Below are 19,984 nucleotides of genomic sequence, written 5' to 3' on the forward strand. Positions count from 1 at the left end.
CTCAGGAAGTGTGTCAGTCATTGAGTGACCCGCCTACTGGACTACTAAACAATACTGGTAATTTTCCCCAAATATTTACATTCTATTTCTGCTACTTAACAAAACTTTTATAGGACAGGTGCCCTTTAACCCCTTCATGACGGAGCCCTTTTTCGTTTTTGCGTTTCTGCTTTTCACTCCCCTTCTTCCCAGAGCTATAACTTTTTTATTTTTCCGTCAATATGGCCATGTGAGAGCTTGTTTTTTGCGGAACAAGTTGTAATTTTGAATGACACCATTGCTTTAGCCATATCGTGTACTCAAAAATGGGAAAAAAATTCCAAGTGGAGTAAGATTGCAATAAAAGTGCAATTCCACAACTGTTTTTTGGATTTTTTGTTAACCATGTTCACCAAATGCTAAAACTGGCCTGCCATTATGATTCTCCAGGTCGTTACAAGTTCATAGACACCATACATGTCTAGGTTTTTTCTTATTTACCGTATTTTTCAGACTATAAGACGCGGAGAGTAGCAAAAAAAGGGGTGGAAAATAGCAACAAAAAAAAAAGATTTTTATAAGATGGAAGTCCGTCTTATCATACGAATTTAAGGTATCTTACATGAGGGCCGGTGGTGGTAGAGCGGGGTCACAGGAGGCTGGTGGCGGCAGAAGCGGGGCAATGCTGCAGTCACAAGGTATCCCAGCGGTGCGATGCTGCAGGTACGGTGTTGGTAGTGTCGCAGAGCAGAGTGCGTTGCATGGAGCAGGGTGGCTTCCTCAGGATGCCAGCAGCAGAAATGTGGTGATGCTGCAGACTGGTGTCCACAGTGAGCAGAGACAAGTACATCATTGGTTTTTCGGTAGCCATTTTCCTGAAGCCGAGGGCCGCTGAGATCTCAACCTGTGCACGCGCGGCCTCCGGCATCCATTTTCCTGAAGCTGAGTGCCGCCGAGATCTCAATCTGTGCACACACGGCCTCCGGTGGCCATTTTCCTGTAGCCACAGCTTCAGGAAAATGGAGTGCGAGAGGCCCAGCCAAGATCTCAATCCACACACGTGCTGCCTCTGGCGGCTTCAGGAATATGGCCGCAAGGAAACCAATGATGCACTCCGCACTGCTCACCACTGACACCAAGCTTCAGCATCGCCACAATTCTGCCACCTCCTGTACCCTGAGGAAGGGAGTCTGCTACGCCACTGTGTCTTATAGTCCAAAAAATACAGTAAGTGATGAAAAAAATGCAAAGTTTGATTTAAAAAAAAATTCCTTCATTTTCCGAGACCCGTAGAGTCTCCGTTTTTTTCGTGATCTCGGGTTGGGTGAGAGCTTATTTTTTGCATGCCGTGCTGATGTTTTTAAATCATACCATATTGGTGCACATATGATTTTTTGACCGCCCGTTACTGCATTTTAATGCAATGTTGCGGAGACCAAAAAAACGTAATTCTGGAGTTTTGACTTTTTTCTCATTACCCCATTTAGCAATTGGGTTATTTTTTTTTATATTGATAGATTGGGAAATTGTGAACGTGGTGATACCAAATATGTGTATACTTGATTTTTTTTGTATTATTTAATTTTGAATGGGGCAAAACGGGGGGGTGATTTGAACATTTATATTTTTTTAAAAACATTTTTTTTACTTTTGGCATGCTTCAATAGTCCTCATGGGAGACTAGAACCTACCCACTGCTGTTCCGGGTATCTGTCAGCTGTTCAAAACAGCTGACGTGCCGGAAAAGTTGTGGGCTCAGCCCACATCAAAGGGGGAGACACGAAATGCACCATGCTAGTATGGCACATGTTGTGAAGGGGTTAAGGCTAAACTTTGTGTCGATGTACAAATGTTATAAAGCCACTCAGTTATCATGACACAGAGACTTCAGTATTGTTTAAAGAATCAGAGCATTGACTAATTCAGCAATTATACAACTGCCCAACTTGAAATTTTTCCAATGAGCACCCAATGACTTTAACTAGAGGTTCTCATGCCATTCAAGAGCTCATTAAGAAAGGGGATTCAGTCAATACGATTGGCCCTCCTCTCTCAAGTGGCTCCATAACTGCTGCAATATCTGCTTCATTGGTACACCGAGTGCAAAGCACTTTCAACATGTTTTACAATTTAGACTTACAGATGATGCTCAGGTTCCCTCTGATGATTTGTGACTTTGCTCCTGAAGAATAGTTTGCATGGCAGCTTATGGACATCCCATCATGTTTTCTGGACGTATTAATGACTTGCTTAGATTCCACTTTCCACACTCCTGCACCCTCATAACTGTATGTGACATTGATTTGTCCCACAAGCAAAGACCACACCAGATATGGAGGATCTGATGGACATGTGCAGACTGTTGAACATTTCAGAGCAACTTCTGTAGCCTCGGGGATGATCTGATTGGGAAAGATCACAATGGGCTGTGGAGGTTTATCTGAAGTCAAATAACAAAAAAAGAAATCATTAGTTTATTGCTTTAAAAAAAACAATCCCAATAAATGTCCTCCTACCTGCAAAATATCAAATGTGAAGTTAGCTAAACAGTGGAAAGTCTTAAAGAAAAGCTATCACTTTTGTGAAAACTTCCTGAAGTAAATAGAGACTGAAATATACAACCATTCTAAAGTATGGATAATTAGGAACATTGAAAGAAAACCCTCTCTGTCTTAGTGATGTAAAATCTGGCCCTTTAAGATTGGGAGACTGATGTCTCACTATTTGACAGCTGTGTGGGACTTCCTGCTTCTAAAAAACCATTGTGTTGGGATGGGTAATGAAAATACAGCATGTAAACACAGGTAAGATCTATGCCGATGATGATTTTGGTAGTTATGTATAAGGAGATGTAGAATGGATTCCTGTGTAGTGTGGAAGGAAGGATAAGGTTAGAAAGAGAAGCACCAAAGGTACAGGTGCATCTCTCAAAATTAGAATATCATCAAACAGTTAATTTCTTTCAGTTCTTCAATAGAAAAAGTGAAACTCATATATAGAGTCATTACAAACAGAGTGATCTATTTCAAGTGTTTATTTCTGTTAATTTTGATGATTATGGCTTACAATGAAAACCCAAAAGTCATTATCCCAGTAAATTAGAATACTTTATAACACCAGCTTGAAAAAATAATTTTAAAATCTGAAATGTTAGCCTACTGAAATGTATGTTCAGTAAATGCACTCAATACTTGGTCGGGGATCTTTTTAATCAATTACTGCATCAATACGGCGTGGCATGGAGGCGATCAGCCTGTGGCACTGCTGAGGGGTTATGGAAGCCTAGGTTGCTTTGATAGCAGCATTCAGCTTGTCTGCATTGTTGGGTCTGGTGTCTCTCATCTTCCTCTTTACAATACACCATAGATTCTCTATGGGGCTAAGGTCAGGCGAGTTTGCTGGCCAATCAAGCACAGTGATACTGTTGTTTGTAAACCAGGTATTGGTACTTTTGGCAGTGTGGACAGGCGCCAAGTCCTGCTGGAGAATGACATTTCATCTCCAAAAAGTTTGTCGGCAGAGGGAAGCATGAAGTGCTCTTCTTAAATTTCCTGGTAGACGGCTGTGCTGACTTTGGACTTGATAAAACACAGTGGACCTGGAGCACCCGCCAGGGCAGTGGGGAACTCTGTATCGAGCCGCTTCTTAAATCGACAGTGTCATGGCAGCAGTGACCTGGTCCGTGGCCCTGGGCATCCAATAAAAAGGGATATTTACAAGGGAAATATAAAGCGTTTGTAAAGTGTTCGTGACGCCACCTGTGGTTTCTCATCAGAGGTGACCAGCGCTGCAATGCAGGTCCTCTGGGACTGATGGTGTGATGCAGCAGAGTTGGAATAGCTCTCCACACAGGCAGAGCTGTTGTCCCAGGGCAGTAGTTGAAATAAGGATTTTGTGTTTGATGATGATATTAGATGGAGCAGTGCTGAGTAAGTGTTGTAGAAAGAATTCAGAGGACACAGCTGGGTGCAGTTCCAAAGCTTTACTCACAGTTCTGGTGCACACAGATGCCTGCTTGGTGCTGTGTCCTTCAGGTGAGGGGCTCAGTCAACTCCCAAGCAGATGGAGAACACCTTTCCAGCACTCCCTTCAGTATGTGCCTTTCCTGGCCATCTCACTGTGCTGGCTTTTCTACTCCTCTTACTTCCCAACACCTCACAGTCAGTGTCCCAGACCGCGGACCTTGTCGGATAACGTACTCTGCGTTTCCTTGCTCCCTTATGGCTGCCTTTCCGGAGAAGATAACTGTGGCTTGTAGCTAAGGTACCTAAAGGTGCCTCTGCCTTGCTAGTTGAGTCAGATAGCTTCACTAGGCTAGGGACTGATACCCTTCTGCGTCCTGATCCCTCCACCTGACGTCGTCAGCGTGAAACGAGCCGCACAAACAGTATGGTCGCTATACCGTGCCTCTAGGATCCTTTCCCACTACAGGGAGCATCCTTCTGTCTCTTTCTCTTCCAGCAGCTCCTCCAGACCAGGAGCTGCTCCACACACGTCTGTTCCCTTCTTCTCCTATGGGAAGACTCCTCCTAATTCTAACTCTTCTCTCCCACTCTGAACCCTTTTTGCTCCACCCACCTCCCAACACCCTTTATTACCCAGGCAGGGTTGAGATCCTCCTCCCATGGGGTCCATCCTGGGTGCCCTGCTACTATAGGGTGTGTGTTGGGTGCAGGTGTTAGAGTACTGTCAGGTGCCTGGGAAGTGGGAAACCACACCTCTGATTGAGGTGCAGTACCTCTGTGGCGACTGAACCCTCAGGGGCGCCACAGACCTACATCAGCAGATGGATTCCTGTGTATTGTGGAGTAGCAGGAACAGAAGGAGGAGGTTAGAAAGAGAAACATCAAAGGTACATGTGTAAAAGCTTCTACTCACTCTTGGTGTCTGTCTGTGTGTATATAGTGGGAGACTCGGACTAACATTTTACAAAAGTACCTACACCCTCTTCTAAAAGATTAACACTTTAACAAGCTCCTCTTGTGGAATGTAAAATAATGAATCCGGCACTCGAAATGGCAAATGTTATTCTGGCTGCACTTCCACATTGGATGTGCCTCTTTTACTTCTGCTTTATCCTAGCTAGTACTTCTCCATATAACCATCTGAATTTATTTATACTCCTGGGTAGAGTTGAGCGACTTTTGGTTTTTTAGGGTCGCGTTTCGTTTCGTGAAACCCGACTTTTCCAAAAGTCGGGTCGAGCAAGATCGTCCGATTATAGGGAAAAGTCGGGGTCGTCCCGAAACACGAAACCCAATGTAAGTCAATGGGGAATAAAAGTCGGCAGTGAGAGGAGGACAGGAAACACACCAACAGTGCCCATTTGAATGCCAAAAGCATCAATTCTTCTTACTTAAGATTGTCAACCTTAATTAACTTCATAATACAAGTTACGCACTGAAAACTGGGGGTTATTTGGCTACAGTTGTGGGGGGGGGAGGGCTGGCTCCAGGTTTTCATGTGCCCTGGGCAAAAGAGCGCCCCTTTAACACATACCACAACTCATCATGCTCCGATACGGCAGAGAAATAGCGGTATAGTACAATGAAAAATACCTCACTTTTTACATCTCATGACGAGGCCCATCTATTTCTCCATACAGAATCATTGGTCCCATATAATGTTTGAAACAGTATATGATGAGCTCCACATAATGCTACAGTATATGTTGGTCCCCATGGATGAAGCTCCACTGTCTTATGGGCCCAAATAATGCTCCAAACATAATGGGCCCCATTTCTAATGCTCTAGTGTATAATGGGCCCTGTAAATGCTGCTCCAGTGTCTGATGTCCACCTTTGGAATGTTCCAGTGTATGGTGGGCCCCATCTATCATTCTCCAGAGTATAGTGCTCCCCAAAAATTGCTGTCCCAACATTGAAAACAATCAAATAAGTCTCCTCGCTAGGGAATTCCCTGTACTTGTCTGGACTCCTCGTCGTCCCCATCTTCCATCTCACTGCACAGTATTTCAACTTTGCAAGTGCTGTGATCCTGAGAAAGCAGGGGGGGCCCACTCGTTGGCGACGGCACTGGCACAGGGCCCCTGATAGTACGGTGGTGTGTCTGATGGCGGGTGGGCCGAACCTGCACTTTCATCTGCAGCTTCCTCTTTGTCACCGTGTAAGATGGAACTGTATATGGGAAGGGTAACCTGAGTTTCATCAGGGTCAGATTCAGGCCGTGTAGCATGCGAGGGGAATGTAGTGGTCTGGGTCAATGTACCAGCAGATTCATCGAGCAGTGGCTGGGCATCAGTGCACTTGTGTCGCCCCCAGGAGTACGGTCGCCACAGTGGCATTACATTCTTCCAAGGGAGTGTGATGTCATGCTTGGGAGCAACGAACGATCTCTCTAGCAGGTTAACTGACTGGGCGGCGTTATTCCCACGAGTCATGACCCTCCAAACAGCGTTCATGAAGGCAAAGTGTTTGTTTTACGTGGGCAGTATGGTTGCAAAGCTGAACCTTAAAGGAATGTCCAGAAGGGCACCACCTAGAGTGGAGCCTACGGTTAAATTCGACTCCACCTGGGAAACCTCAACCATGCCAGCTACAGAACAGATGCACACATTGCAAGCTTAATTCCGTTAACGAACGAGACTCCGTCATGCCCCGCGGTCCAAGTCCGGCTTACTAGAGGGACACATGAGGCTCTTGCACATGAGATTGGCCAATAACTGGTGTGTCATGCCCTTACATGTCCGTGGCTGCATGTGCGCTACACTGCAAAGGCCAGCGTTTGTCGCTTACAGGTGCAGATAACCCGCTGAACAACGTTAGTGATGGGATCACTGATTACAATTATTACCCGCGAACAATGATTTCCCAGTAAGTGCAGGTCAACCGCAGTTCCGAAATTAGGCCTAACCGTCATTCCTGAAAAAATGAAAAACTTACGTGTGCAAACCACAGGTGCTGTAGCTTGTGTGGGGATGTGGCTCGCTTAGGTGCAGCGGGAGACAAATGTGAGACAGGTTCTTCCACAGTGCTTGCAGTTTATTCACGGCATAAACGCACAAGGCAACGTAACAGCAAACAAATAGCCTTTTAGCTCAGGCAAAATAACACAATGTCCGTAGTTGTAGACTCAGAGCAGGAGTCTCAGCACACATGGGAGGTTTAGTCCTCCCCACACACAACTCCTTGGTTCAGGAGCAGGCCACATTATAAGGCTGTAGCCACACCCACGTTCCCAGCAGCTGACTGGTCACCTGACTGTGACCTCACCACAGGTCCTTCAAACAAAAACAATAACAATATCTGTTATGCTTTACTTCTGCCTTACATTATAGAGACAAGCCATTTATGAGACACATATCTCCCATCGATTACACGACCCTTAGCCCTGCCACATACCTCCCCCCTCTGCCTAAAGCCGTGGGGCTTGGCACTTTCACCTACCAGGCAAGGGATTCTGGAGAGGGCATCGGCATTCCCATGTAGCTTCCCGGCCCTATGCTCTACATGGAAGCTGAAGTCTTGTAGGGCTAAGAACCAGCGGGTGACCCTAGCATTCTTGCCCTTGGTTTCCCTCATCCACCTGAGTGGGGCATGGTCGGATATTAACCTAAACTTCCGTCCCACCAGGTAGTACCGTAATGTGTCCACTGCCCATTTTATGGCCAAACACTCCTTCTCTACAACTGAGTAATTTCTCTCACAAGAAGTCAACTTCCTACTCAAGTAGAGAACAGGATGCTCCTCCCCACGTATCTCTTGGGAAAGGACAGCTCCTACCCCGACATCTGAGGCATCTGTCTGGAGGACAAATTCACGTTTAAAGTCTGGGGCCACCAAAACGGGTTGCTTACAAAGCGCTCCCTTCATTTCTTGGAAGGCTGACTCTGCTTCTTCGGACCAGCTGACCATCACTGACTTTGTCCCTTTAAGCAGATCAGTTAGAGGTGCAGCCATTGTGGCGAAGTTTGGGATAAACCTCCTGTAATATCCCACAATCCCCAGGAAGGCTTTAACTTGCTTCTTTGACAGAGGTCTCGGCCATGTTTGAATTGCCTCCACTTTATTGATTTGGGGTTTGATCTTGCCACGCCCCACTACATATCCGAGGTACTTGGCTTCTTCTCTCCCCAAGGCACACTTCTTCGGGTTTATTGTAAACCCTGCCTCTCTTAGAGCGTCAAACACTGCTTGGACCTTTTCCAGGTGAGTCTCCCAGTCCGGGGTAAAGATGACGATATCATCCAGGTATGCAGCAGCGTATAGCTTATGAGGTGCAAGGATTCTATCCATCGCCCTCTGGAAGGTTGCTGGAGCTCCCTGTAGGCCAAACGGCATCCGGACATACTGGAAGCACCCGTCTGGTGTGGAGAATGCCGTCTTCTCCTTGGCTTCCTGTGCCATGGGGATCTGCCAATATCCCTTGGTCAGATCCAAAGTGGTTATGTACCTGGCAGGTCCAAGTCTCTCGATGAGCTCATCAACGCGTGGCATGGGATAAGCGTCGAACTTGGAGACCTCATTCAGCTTCCGGTAATCGTTGCAGAACCTCCATTCACCATCAGGTTTTGGGACCAGGACAATCGGGCTCGACCAGCCGCTCTTGGATTCCTCAATGACCCCGAGCTTCAACATACGCTGCACCTCCTTGGAGATTACCTCTCGCCGGGCCTCAGGAATACGATATGGTTTCACGTTCACCCGCACATGTGGCTCGGTCAGAATTTCGTGCTCCACCACCTTCGTGCACCCCGGCAACTCTGAGAACAGGTCCCGGTTTTTCTGGAGTAACTCCCGGCACTGCTGCTTCTGGGCCTTCGATAGAGTCTCCGCTATGGTAACGGCTCCAACCTCCCCTTCTAGGTTGCCCAGCAAGCACGGAGTTACCGCTGGCTCTCTATCTTGCCACGGCTTGATAAGGTTAACATGGTAAACCTGGTATGGCTTCCGTCTTCCGGGTTGGTGGATCTTGTAGTTTACGTCTCCCAGTTTCTCCACCACCTCATATGGCCCTTGCCACTTGGCCAAGAACTTACTTTCCACCGTCGGGATTAGCACGAGAACTCGGTCTCCCGGATTGAACTGCCTCACTCTGGCTGACCGGTTGTAGACCCTGGCCTGAGCCTCTTGTGCCTGGCGGAGATGTTCTTTAACAATGGGCATCACCTTTGCAACCCTCTGCTCCATCAGTGCCACATGCTCAATGACGCTTCTGTGGGGCGTGACTTCGGCTTCCCAGGTTTCCTTGGCTATATCTAGGAGACCTCGCGGATGCCGGCCGTACAGAAGCTCGAAGGGGGAGAACCCCGTGGAGGCCTGGGGAACTTCACGGATAGAAAACAGTAAATACGGTAAGAGACAATCCCAGTCTCTACCATCTTCCTCTATGACTTTTCTCAGCATGCTCTTCAGGGTCTTGTTAAACCTCTCAACAAGGCCATCTGACTGTGGATGGTACACTGAAGTCCTCAGCTGGGAAATTTGCAAGACTCTGCACAATTCTCTCATCACCTTGCTCATAAAAGGTGTCCCCTGGTCGGTCAGGATCTCCTTCGGCAAACCCGTCCGGGAAAACACATGGACCAGCTCACGGGCTATACTCTTCGCAGAGGAGTTTCTCAGGGGAATGGCCTCAGGATAGCGTGTGGCATAGTCCAGGATGACTAATATATACTGATGGCCCCGAGCTGATTTAACTAAGGGACCGACCAAGTCCATGGCAATTCTCTCAAATGGCACCTCAATAATGGGCAGTGGCACAAGAGGGTTCCGAAAATGAGATGTGGGGGCAGTTAACTGACATGTCGGGCAGGACCTGCAATAGTTTACTATTTCCCGGTGACACCCAGGCCAATAGAACCTCTGTACAATCCGTTCCTGGGTTTTTTCCACCCCCAGGTGTCCCCCCAAGATATGTGAATGGGCCATGTCCAACACTTTTCGTCTATAGGGGCCTGGTACTATTAACTGCTCTGCCACCTCCTCCCTTATTTTCGTGACCCGGTACAACAATTCCCCACTCAACATAAAATGGGGAAACCTTGTGTCTGCTCCCGGCTCTTGTGCAACCCCATTAATGACGGTGACATTGTTAAAGGCTTCCCTTAGTGTGGGGTCCCTATGTTGGGCAGTCCCAAAATTCTCCCCGGCCACCCCTAACTCCGGGATGTCAGGTACAGGGGACCCTTCCTCTTCATCCCCAACAAGGACACATAAAGGGAACTCGTCTGCCTCTGGTGGTGGCGATACCTCAGTGGGGTGGATTGGTTCCCTGCTCTTGCTAGCACACTCAGAACCCATCCCCCACAGATCCCAAAACAGACAGAAATCCCGGCCAATAATTATGGGATGCAACAAGTCTCGAACAACGCCAACTTCATGCGACTCGGTGCCATGCGTCGTTTCAATCTTCACCCTAGCCATAGGGTAGTCCTTTGCATCGCCATGTATGCACCGAACACCAATCTTTTTACCCGGGAGTATGTTTAGAGGAAAACTGGCCCTCACAAGTGTCACCAAGCTCCCGGAGTCCAGAAGCGCCATTACTGTTCGACCGTTCACCTTCACGGGACACGCTTGTGGCCCCTTGTTAGGTAGCGAGTTCACACTGCAAGCTGGATATGCGTAGTATGAACTACGGCGTCCCATGCTGCAGTCCATCTGCTCGGTGGTCTGGGGACAACGGGCCGCTATATGTCCTGGCCCATGACACTTCCAGCAAATAACACCCGAGGGGACCTTGGGCACCGCCTCCCCCGCCCCTTTTGACCTTGGACGCACCACCCCTTTTTGTGACTCCGCCCCCTGCTGGGACCCCCAATATGGAATGGGCTGCTTCCCCAAGGAACCTTCCATCCCCTGGTATCTCTCGACCAGCCCAACCAGTTCATCAGCATTTTGGGGATCACCCTGGGCAACCCAAGTCTGTAGAGGTCTCGGCAGAGAATGCACAAACCGATCCATCACAACTCGCTCTACCATCTGTGCAGGGGAAGCCGACTCTGGCTGCAGCCATTTCTGGACCAGGTGCAACAGGTCAAACATTTGGGAGCGCGGGGGTTTGTCCCGGTGATAGGCCCAACGATGCACTCTCTGTGCCCTGGTAACCATTGTTACCCCCAAGCGGGCGAGAATTTCCGCTTTTAATTTGGGATACTCTCTGGCATCTTGTACCGTCAGGTCAAAGTACGCCTTCTGGGGCTCCCCCGTTAGGTAAGGGGCCAGTACCTCCGCCCACCACTCTGGCTGAAGTTTTTCCCTCTCAGCCACCCTCTCAAACACCGTCAGGAAGGCCTCGACATCATCCTCAGGGGTCATTTTTTGTAATGCGCGTCTTACCGCCTTCTCGACGTCGGTGGCATCAGCCCGACCTGGGGTTGGGGCGCTCGTCCTGCCCTCCTGGATGGCGGTTGCCAGAAGCTGCATCTGCTGCCGTTGTTCCTGCTGGCTTTGCTGGAACTGCTGCCGCTGCTCCTGCTGGCTTTGCTGGATCTGCTGTAACAACAGCTTGTTGGTTTCCTGCTGCAGTGCCTGGGACTGGACCAGGTGTTTCATGAGGTCCTCCATGATTCCAGGCAATGCTTGTTGCCCCGCTGCACACTTCACCCAGGACATGCAGCAACTGTCTCAAGTCTCTGCTGGGACCGCTGCCCGCATTCTCCACCAATTGTGGGGATGTGGCTCGCTTAGGTGCAGCGGGAGACAAATGTGAGACAGGTTCTTCCACAGTGCTTGCAGTTTATTCACGGCATAAACGCACAAGGCAACGTAACAGCAAACAAATAGCCTTTTAGCTCAGGCAAAATAACACAATGTCCGTAGTTGTAGACTCAGAGCAGGAGTCTCAGCACACATGGGAGGTTTAGTCCTCCCCACACACAACTCCTTGGTTCAGGAGCAGGCCACATTATAAGGCTGTAGCCACACCCACGTTCCCAGCAGCTGACTGGTCACCTGACTGTGACCTCACCACAGGTCCTTCAAACAAAAACAATAACAATATCTGTTATGCTTTACTTCTGCCTTACATTATAGAGACAAGCCATTTATGAGACACATATCTCCCATCGATTACACGACCCTTAGCCCTGCCACACTTGCTTAACAGCTCGCCAGCCGTTCTCACGCCCAGTATGGATTACACGTGATTGCACAAAGGTGAGAAAGGGTACCGTATCCCCAGATAACATGTATGGATAGCGTACACATTCAAAATATATGTCTATACATCAGGAGGCAGGCTCAGACGGTGTTAGGCCCAGTATGGATTGCACGTGATTGCACAAAGGTTAGAAAGGGTACCGTATCCCCAGATAACATGTATGGATAGCATACACATTCAAAATATATGTCTATACATCAGGAGGCAGGCTCAGACGGTGTTAGGCCCAGTATGGATTGCACGTGATTGCACAAAGGTTAGAAAGGGTACCGTATCCCCAGATAACATGTATGGATAGTGTACACATTCAAAATATATGTCTATACATCAGGAGGCAGGCTCAGACGGTGTTAGGCCCAGTATGGATTGCACGTGATTGCACAAAGGTGAGAAAGGGTACCGTATCCCCAGATAACATGTATGGATAGCGTACACATTCAAAATATATGTCTATACATCAGGAGGCAGGCTCAAACAGTGTCAGGCACAGTATGGATTTGACGGCCCAGACTACACAGCGGAGGAGCAGGGAGAGGTAAAGATTGCAAATGCTGGGGCCCTGCCCAAGCAAGGGGGGCCCACTCATGGGCGTCGGTACTGGCACTGGGCCCCTCATAGTACGGCGGTGTGTCTGACGGCGGGTGTGCACCACCACCATCAGAGACACTTGATTGCACTATGAGGGACCCTGTGCCAGTGCTCGCGCCCAAGAGTCGGCCTACCCACCTGTCCAGGGCAACGGCACTCGCACGGTGTCGTGCGCTAGGTGGTGACCCCGGCCATGGGGGGGAGGCAGCACAGTTAGGGAGTTTTAGAAAGTGGCATATGTTGATGTTGGACATTCAGCTGATGCAAAAGGTGAAATAGGTCAAGTCCCAGGAAGAGTTGGACCAAAGCAAGCCATTTTTCTGTCACCCTATGTGTCATCAGGGGAAGGTGGGACAAAATCCTTGGAAACCCATGCATGGTTCATTTTTATGAAGGTTAGATCATCCACATTTTGGGTTGACAGACGGGTCCTTTTTTCTGTCAGGATTGATCCAGCTGCACTGAAGACTCTTTCCGATAGCACACTTGCAGCTGGGCAAGCGAGCTCCTGTAAGGCATATTGTGCCAATTCAGGCCAGGTGTCCAGTTTAGCGGCCCAAAAGCCAAAGGGGAATGACCTGTGTGGGAGAACATCGATATGGGAGGAAAAGTAGTTTGTAACCATAGTTGACAACTGCTGTCTCCTGTCACTTTCCATCGATGCAGTATTACCAGTTTTGTGAGCGGTACTTGAAAAATCAGTCCACAACATTGTCATGAAACCCCTGTCTCCAACGCCACTTCTGCTGTGTGCACCACGAACACCTCTGCCAAGCTGACCCCGGCCCGTATGGCTCGTGTGAGAACCATCACCGCTGCTGTGTGCTGGGAATGCCTCAAGCAACCGATTTACCAGAGTTGCTTGTTTATTAGCCAATATTAGGTCAAGGTTCTCCTGTGGCATGATGTTTTGTAATTTGCCTTTATAGCGTGGATCCAGGATGCTGGCCAACCAGTAGTCGTCATCGTTCATCATTTTGGCAATGCGGGGGTCCCTTTTTAGGATCTGCAAGGCATAATCTGACATGTGGGCCAATGTTCCCGGTGTCAATGATGCACTGTGAGTGCTGGTTGGAGGAGCACTTTCTGGCAAATCCACATCCCTCCAGTCACGCACAAACCCTGTATCAGACCTTGCCACGCCAACATTTTCACTTGCCCCACGAGATGCATCCTCCTCCCCTAAGTAATCATCCCCATCATCCTCCTCCTCCTCCTCCTCTTCTTCCTCCAACTCGTCCAGGAGAGGTCCCTGAGCAGACAATGGCTGAATGTCATCAAGGATTCCCTCCTCCTCTTCCTCCTCATCAACATTGGCTGCAGACGCCTGCTCCTTAAGGTGCGTCAAAGTTTGCATGAGCAGACGCATAACTGGGATGCTCATGCTTAGGATGGCGTCGTCTGCGCTTACCAGCCGTGTGCATTCCTCAAAACACTGAAGGACTTTACAGAGGTCTTTTAGCTTCGACCACTGCACACCTGTCAACTCCATGTCTGCTCTCAAAGTGCCTGGCCGTGTATCCTCCCACAAATGCATTATGACCTGCCTCTGCTCGCACAGCCGCTCCACCATGTGCAGGGTGGAGCTCCACCTTGTTGCAATGTCGATAATGAGGCGGTGGTTGGGAAGGTGGAGCAATCGCTGCAGTTTCTGCATACCAACGGAGTGTACAGGCGACCGGCGGATGTGCGCGCACAGCCTTCGCACCTTATGGAGCAGGGCTGTTAACTCCGGATAATTTTTGAGGAAGCACTGCACCACCAGGTTCAAGGTGTGAGCCAAGCAAGGTATGTGGCTGAGTTTTGAAAGGGCTATGGCTGCCACAAAATTACGGCCGTTATCACTAACTACCTTGCCTGCCTCAAGATGTACACTGCCCAGCCATGACTCAGTTTGTCGCTTCAAGTACTCGGCCAGCACCTCGGCGGTGTGTCTGTCGCCCAAACACATCATCTGCAACACAGCCTGCTGACGCTTTCCACTAGCTGCTCGATAGGGGGACACCTCGTGTGCAACAGTGGCAGCTGCAGATGGAGTGCTCGTACGACTGCGCTCTGTGGACGAGCTTTCGCTTCTGGAGGAGGAGGGTCGAACGCCTACAGCCAACTGTTTCCTATACCGTGGGCTAGGCAGCACTGTCCCACCACCGCTGTCCCCTGTGGACCCTGCATCCACCACATTAACCCAGTGCGCAGTGATGGACATGTAACGGCCCTGGCCATGCCGACTGGACCATGCATCAGTTGTGAGGTGCACCTTTCCGCTCACTGACTGCTTGAGTGCATGGACAATGCGGTCTTTCACATGATGGTGGAGGGCTTGGATGGCTTTGCGAGAGAAGAAGTGGCGACTGGGTAGGTCATAGCGTGGTACTGCATAGGCCATGAGTTCGCGGAAAGCTGCGCTTTCCACCAACCGAAAGGGCATCATCTCAAACGAGATTAGTTTGGCAATGTGGGCGTTCAAACCCAGTGTACGCGGATGAGAGACTGAGTACTTTCTTGACCTACTCATAGTGTCTGGGAGGGTGAGCTGGACTTGATAGCTGCATATGGTGGAAGTAGCGGTGGACAGGGCGGACTGAGAGAGGGTTGATGATGGTGATGGAGTTGGTGTTCTTTCTGATGGCCTAGAATCAGTCTTTCGTTGATATAACAGTGGGATTCCCTGACTGCTGTGGCCTTGCAACGACACCTCAACATTTGCTGCTGTGCTAACCGGTGGGCTTACAGTGGGGGAAACAATGTAGCGTTGCTGACTACCTTCGTTGTGATCAGTTGCACATGTGGCACTTGAGGTTTGGTGTTGTGTCCATGCTTGCAAGTGCATGGTGTTTAAATGTCTAAGCATGCAACTGGTATTCAAATTTTTCAGATTTTTCCCTCGGCTAAAGGTCTTTGAGCACTTCTTACAGATAACCTTGGCCTGATCATGAGGATTTTGTTCAAAAAAGTGCCACACTGCACTCTTCCTACTTTGGCAGACATTTTGCGGCCTAGCACGCTGTGATCTTTTGACCCTCTGGACAAGCTGTCCAACAACTCTTTTGATTTTTGGAACCTGTCTTTGGAGTGCTCCGGGCCTGCCAGATAACAGCTGTTGCGATGTCGATGTCTGCTGTGGATGCTCCTCATCTGAGCTATTGGAAGCAGCACCCTCTTCCCCCAATGGATGCCAATCTGGGTCAACAACTGGGTCATCCATCACCTCCTCTTCAATGTCATGTGCACCTTCCTCTGTGTCACCGTGTATGGTGGTATAGTGTGCGGGAAGGGGCACCTGAGTCTCATCAGGGTCAGAATCTGGCTCTGTACACTGCGAGGACAATGTAGTGCTCTGAGTGAATGTACCAGCAGAATCATCCATCAGTGGTTTGCATCAGTGCACTCCATGTCAGATTCATCTTGGCCTGGGTAATTCACCATTTGACTTGATAATCCAGGCATGGTATGTGAAAACAGCTCCATGGAGTAATCAGTAGTATGGCCTGCGTCATCCTTCAATCTTGGTTGGGGTGAAGGACATAAGGAAAGGTGTGGTTCATGAACATGAGCCTCCAATGACGACTCAGTGCTTTTACTTTTTACAACTGAAGAAGAGGAGGCGATAGAGCTGGAGGCTGAGTCAGCAATGTAAGACAAAACTTTTTCCTGATGCTCTGGCTTTAAAAGCGGTTTGCCAACTCCTAGAAAACTAAGCCTTCGAAGCCTTATGGAGCCAGATGATGACGCAGGCTCAACACCTCCTGCATTCGGTCCTATTTTGCTCTTGCCACTACCATCAGATCCACCACCAACACCATCATTACCAGCTGCCAACCCCCGCCCAATTCCACGGCCTCTTCCACCAGCCTTCCTCATTTTTGGTAGAAATGTAGACAAAATCCAACAAACTATATAGTAATGTAAAACAAGGTACAAGGTGTCTATAGGACAGGGGAGATTTTGAATTTCTGCTCACACTAGTGGACACTGGACACTTTTGGATTGTGTGAGGCCCACTGAATATCTGAGCGCTATGTCACAGGCTCGATGGCACAGCTGTGACCAAAGTGACTAGAGGATAAGTGAGATTTTGAATTTCTGCAGACACTTGTGGACACTGGACACTTTTGGATTGTGTGAGGCCCACTGAATATCTGAGCGCTATGTCACAGGCTCGATGGCACAGCTGTGACCAAAGTGACTAGAGGATAAGTGAGATTTTGAATTTCTGCAGACACTTGTGGACACTGGACACTTTTGGATTGTGTGAGGCCCACTGAATATCTGAGCGCTATGTCACAGGCTCGATGGCACAGCTGTGACCAAAGTGACTAGAGGATAAGTGAGATTTTGAATTTCTGCAGACACTGGACACTTTTGGATTGTGTGTGGCCCACTGAATATCTGAGCGCTATGTCACAGGCTCGATGGCACAGCTGTGACCAAAGTAACTAGAGGATAAAGGAGATTTTGAATTTCTGCAGACACTTGTGGACACTGGACACTTTTGGATTGTGTGAGGCCCACTGAATATCACAGCGCTATGTCACAGGCAGAAATTGGCTAGTGTATCACAAAATACAAGGTGTATGTAGAATTGGGCAGAGTAGGAATCTCCCTAGAGTGCAGGTCTGTAAGAACGGAACATGTCCTCGACTTATTCTCACAGAGTGACACAGATAGCTTCACTGTGGCTGTGATAACAGCCGTTACACGGTACTGTGTGAGGAGCGTACACCGCTGTATGGTGTGAAAAAATGCACGCTCAGTACCTCAGCAGGACAAAAAAATAAAATTGGGATTGCTTTTAAAAAAGCAATTTGCAGCTCAGCACCTCAGCAGGACAAAAAAAAAAAATTGGGATTGCTTTTAAAAAAGCAGTTTGCAGAGCAGTGGGTAAACAGCAATGCAGCTGTCAGGAAGCCTTAGAAGGCAGCCCAACAACCAACACCACTGATACACCACAATATAGCCTCCCCTTGCACTGCACACACAGTGACTGGTGTCTTGTACAGGCACAATCGCTAGCAGCAGAAGCAGTTTTTTTTTCTTCTTCCCTGCCTAACACTCTCCCTACAGAATCAGCAGCAACCTCTCCCTATGCTAAGATCGGCAGAAGTAAGATGGCGGTCGGCATGCACGCCCTTTTATACCCCCTGTGACGCCCACCAAAGCAAGCCAATCACTTGCATGCCCTTCTGAAAGATAGTGGTGACCCCTGCCTATGTCATCACGTTGCCCACAGTGTCCGTGGATCCTGATTGGCTGAAAAAGAGCGCAAAACAAACTTTTGAAACGCGACTTTGGCGCGTAAGTCGCCGACCTCGCGGCCGACCTCATCCTAGGGTCGGGTTTCGTTTCATGAAACCCGACTTTGCCAAAAGTCGGCGACTTTTGAAATTTTTCGACCCGTTTCGCTCAACTCTACTCCTGGGTATATCGTGTGTCCTCATTACATGCAATATGGGACATTCCCCATAAACATATCTTTATACAGACATCACGACTTTAATATTTATTTCATAGGTTTTGGCACCGTACATTTATGTTTGCATGATTCTCATTGAACCTACCATTTAAGCACCCCTAGTGGAGTCCACATTTGTTTTAACATTTTTTAAATCTTTTGTCATATTTTTGCATTATGTGCTTCCTATGAAATTAAATTTTATCTCGCTTTGGCTGTTTCGCTCCTGTTATTGGGTTTGTTTTATAAGTTTTTCTGGAGAACTTTGTATTGTATGGTATAATTATAGGTCCTTTTACCACATAAATAATGTAAAAGTGCAGGTAGTAATGTCCCGGACGGGAGACATATCACTGTGGTGGCCAATCTCGGTAATATGAAATCTGGAAAGAAGACACCAGCACAGATAGTGCTGAGAGGCCTTTTAATAGAGCAGCATTGGTACAGGTTTTTAGAAGCTTTGAGCAGAGATGGGCAGGACTGGCTGTTCCCATGTCTCTGCTCTGGCATTGGAACAGCTTATTTAAGGTGGCTTGGCCGTTTTATTCCTTGTTTGGGAGAAGAAGTGTAGTAAAGACTAGTGATGAGCGAGTTTACTCGTTGCTCGGGTTTTCCTGAGCATGCTCGGGTGATCTCCGAGTATTTTGGTTGCTTGGAGATTTAGTGTTTGTCGATGTAGCTGCATGATTTGCGGCTGCTAGACAGGCTGAATACATGTGGGAAATGCCTGTTTGATAGGAATTCCACACATATATTCAGGCTGTCCAGCAGCTGCAAATCATCCAGCTGTGTCGACAAATACTAAATATCCGAGAACGCCAAAGCACTCGGAGATCACCCAAGCATGCTCGGATAAATCCGAGCAATCAGTATACTTGCTCATCACTAGTGAAGACCTCTTGTGTTGATGTATTCTGAAGCCAAAGTCTAAAGAAGAGTTATGGTCTCAGAATAACTAAATAGAAGAGAATCTTACCTATATAATTTTTATATATTAATCTAATTTTTTATTATGTCACGCTGCAACGGTTTTCAGTAAGCAAGGAGGACATCAAACTGTTCTTGGAACTGAGACCCTTACAATCCCTGTCCTTGGGGTACTCTTAAAGGTAGAGAGGCCTGACTTGTTGAACATACTAGGCTCCTACTAATGTCTTAATCTGTCACTCCCCAGAAGGCCTGGGACAGGTATGTTAGTGTATATATGTAAGACAAGCAAGGATAACAAAAAGCAACTTACATACAAAAGGTACAAACCAAATGTCAATAAGATAATGAAGAAATCATACACCCCAAAACAGCACACAACAATCTCCAGCAGCAACTACGGACTCCAACTTCAGCACATCAACTCCAGCAAGCCAGAAAGCAAAACTTTCACAGGCAGGGATGAGAAGGTATGGTCAGGTTTTATAGAGAAAGGAAACAAGCAGGTCAGGAGCAGCTGTGACATGGAACTGAATGTCTCTAACCAGCATACAAAGAGTTGTTAACCTCTTCAGCACCAAAGGAAATGAAGTCGATTCAATATGAGGAACAAAGCAGACAGGCTAAAAGGAAGATCTGCAAAACACAGTACAAAAAATCGCCTAACCCCAATTCTCCAAGGAGGATGTGGCACACTTGTGACTCTTGCAGTACTATACTGTGGAAATAAATGCAGAAACTGCAAAGTCCTATTGAGAATTAAAAGGGTTTATTGGATTGACAAACCGCTATTTAGGTTGGAGCACACATAGATGTATGGAGATCATGGAAGTCCAAGATGAAATTATCTTGGAAACTTGGAAGGTGTCTAATGATTTAAATAACTGAACATTGAGTTTCAACAGCAAAGCGATA

The 19,984-nt window shown here is 48.0% G+C and overlaps 1 protein-coding gene across 2 annotated transcripts in view; it reads right to left on the bottom strand.

The window, feature by feature from the left end:
* The window catches only part of LOC141085322 (myelin-associated glycoprotein-like), a 41,058-nt gene that overhangs the window by 12,678 nt on the left and 8,396 nt on the right, over positions 1 to 19,984 (bottom strand). For both annotated transcript variants that reach the window (XM_073570603.1, XM_073570602.1), the window contains exon 4: positions 2,120 to 2,419. In XM_073570603.1, coding sequence (XP_073426704.1) covers positions 2,120 to 2,419 — 300 coding nt within the window. The remainder of the gene's footprint in view (positions 1 to 2,119; positions 2,420 to 19,984) is intronic.

This window comes from Dendrobates tinctorius, unplaced genomic scaffold (assembly GCF_039654945.1).
Source record: "Dendrobates tinctorius isolate UK_male_01 unplaced genomic scaffold, ASM3965494v1 ptg000028l, whole genome shotgun sequence".
Taxonomy (NCBI): Eukaryota; Metazoa; Chordata; class Amphibia; order Anura; family Dendrobatidae; genus Dendrobates; species Dendrobates tinctorius.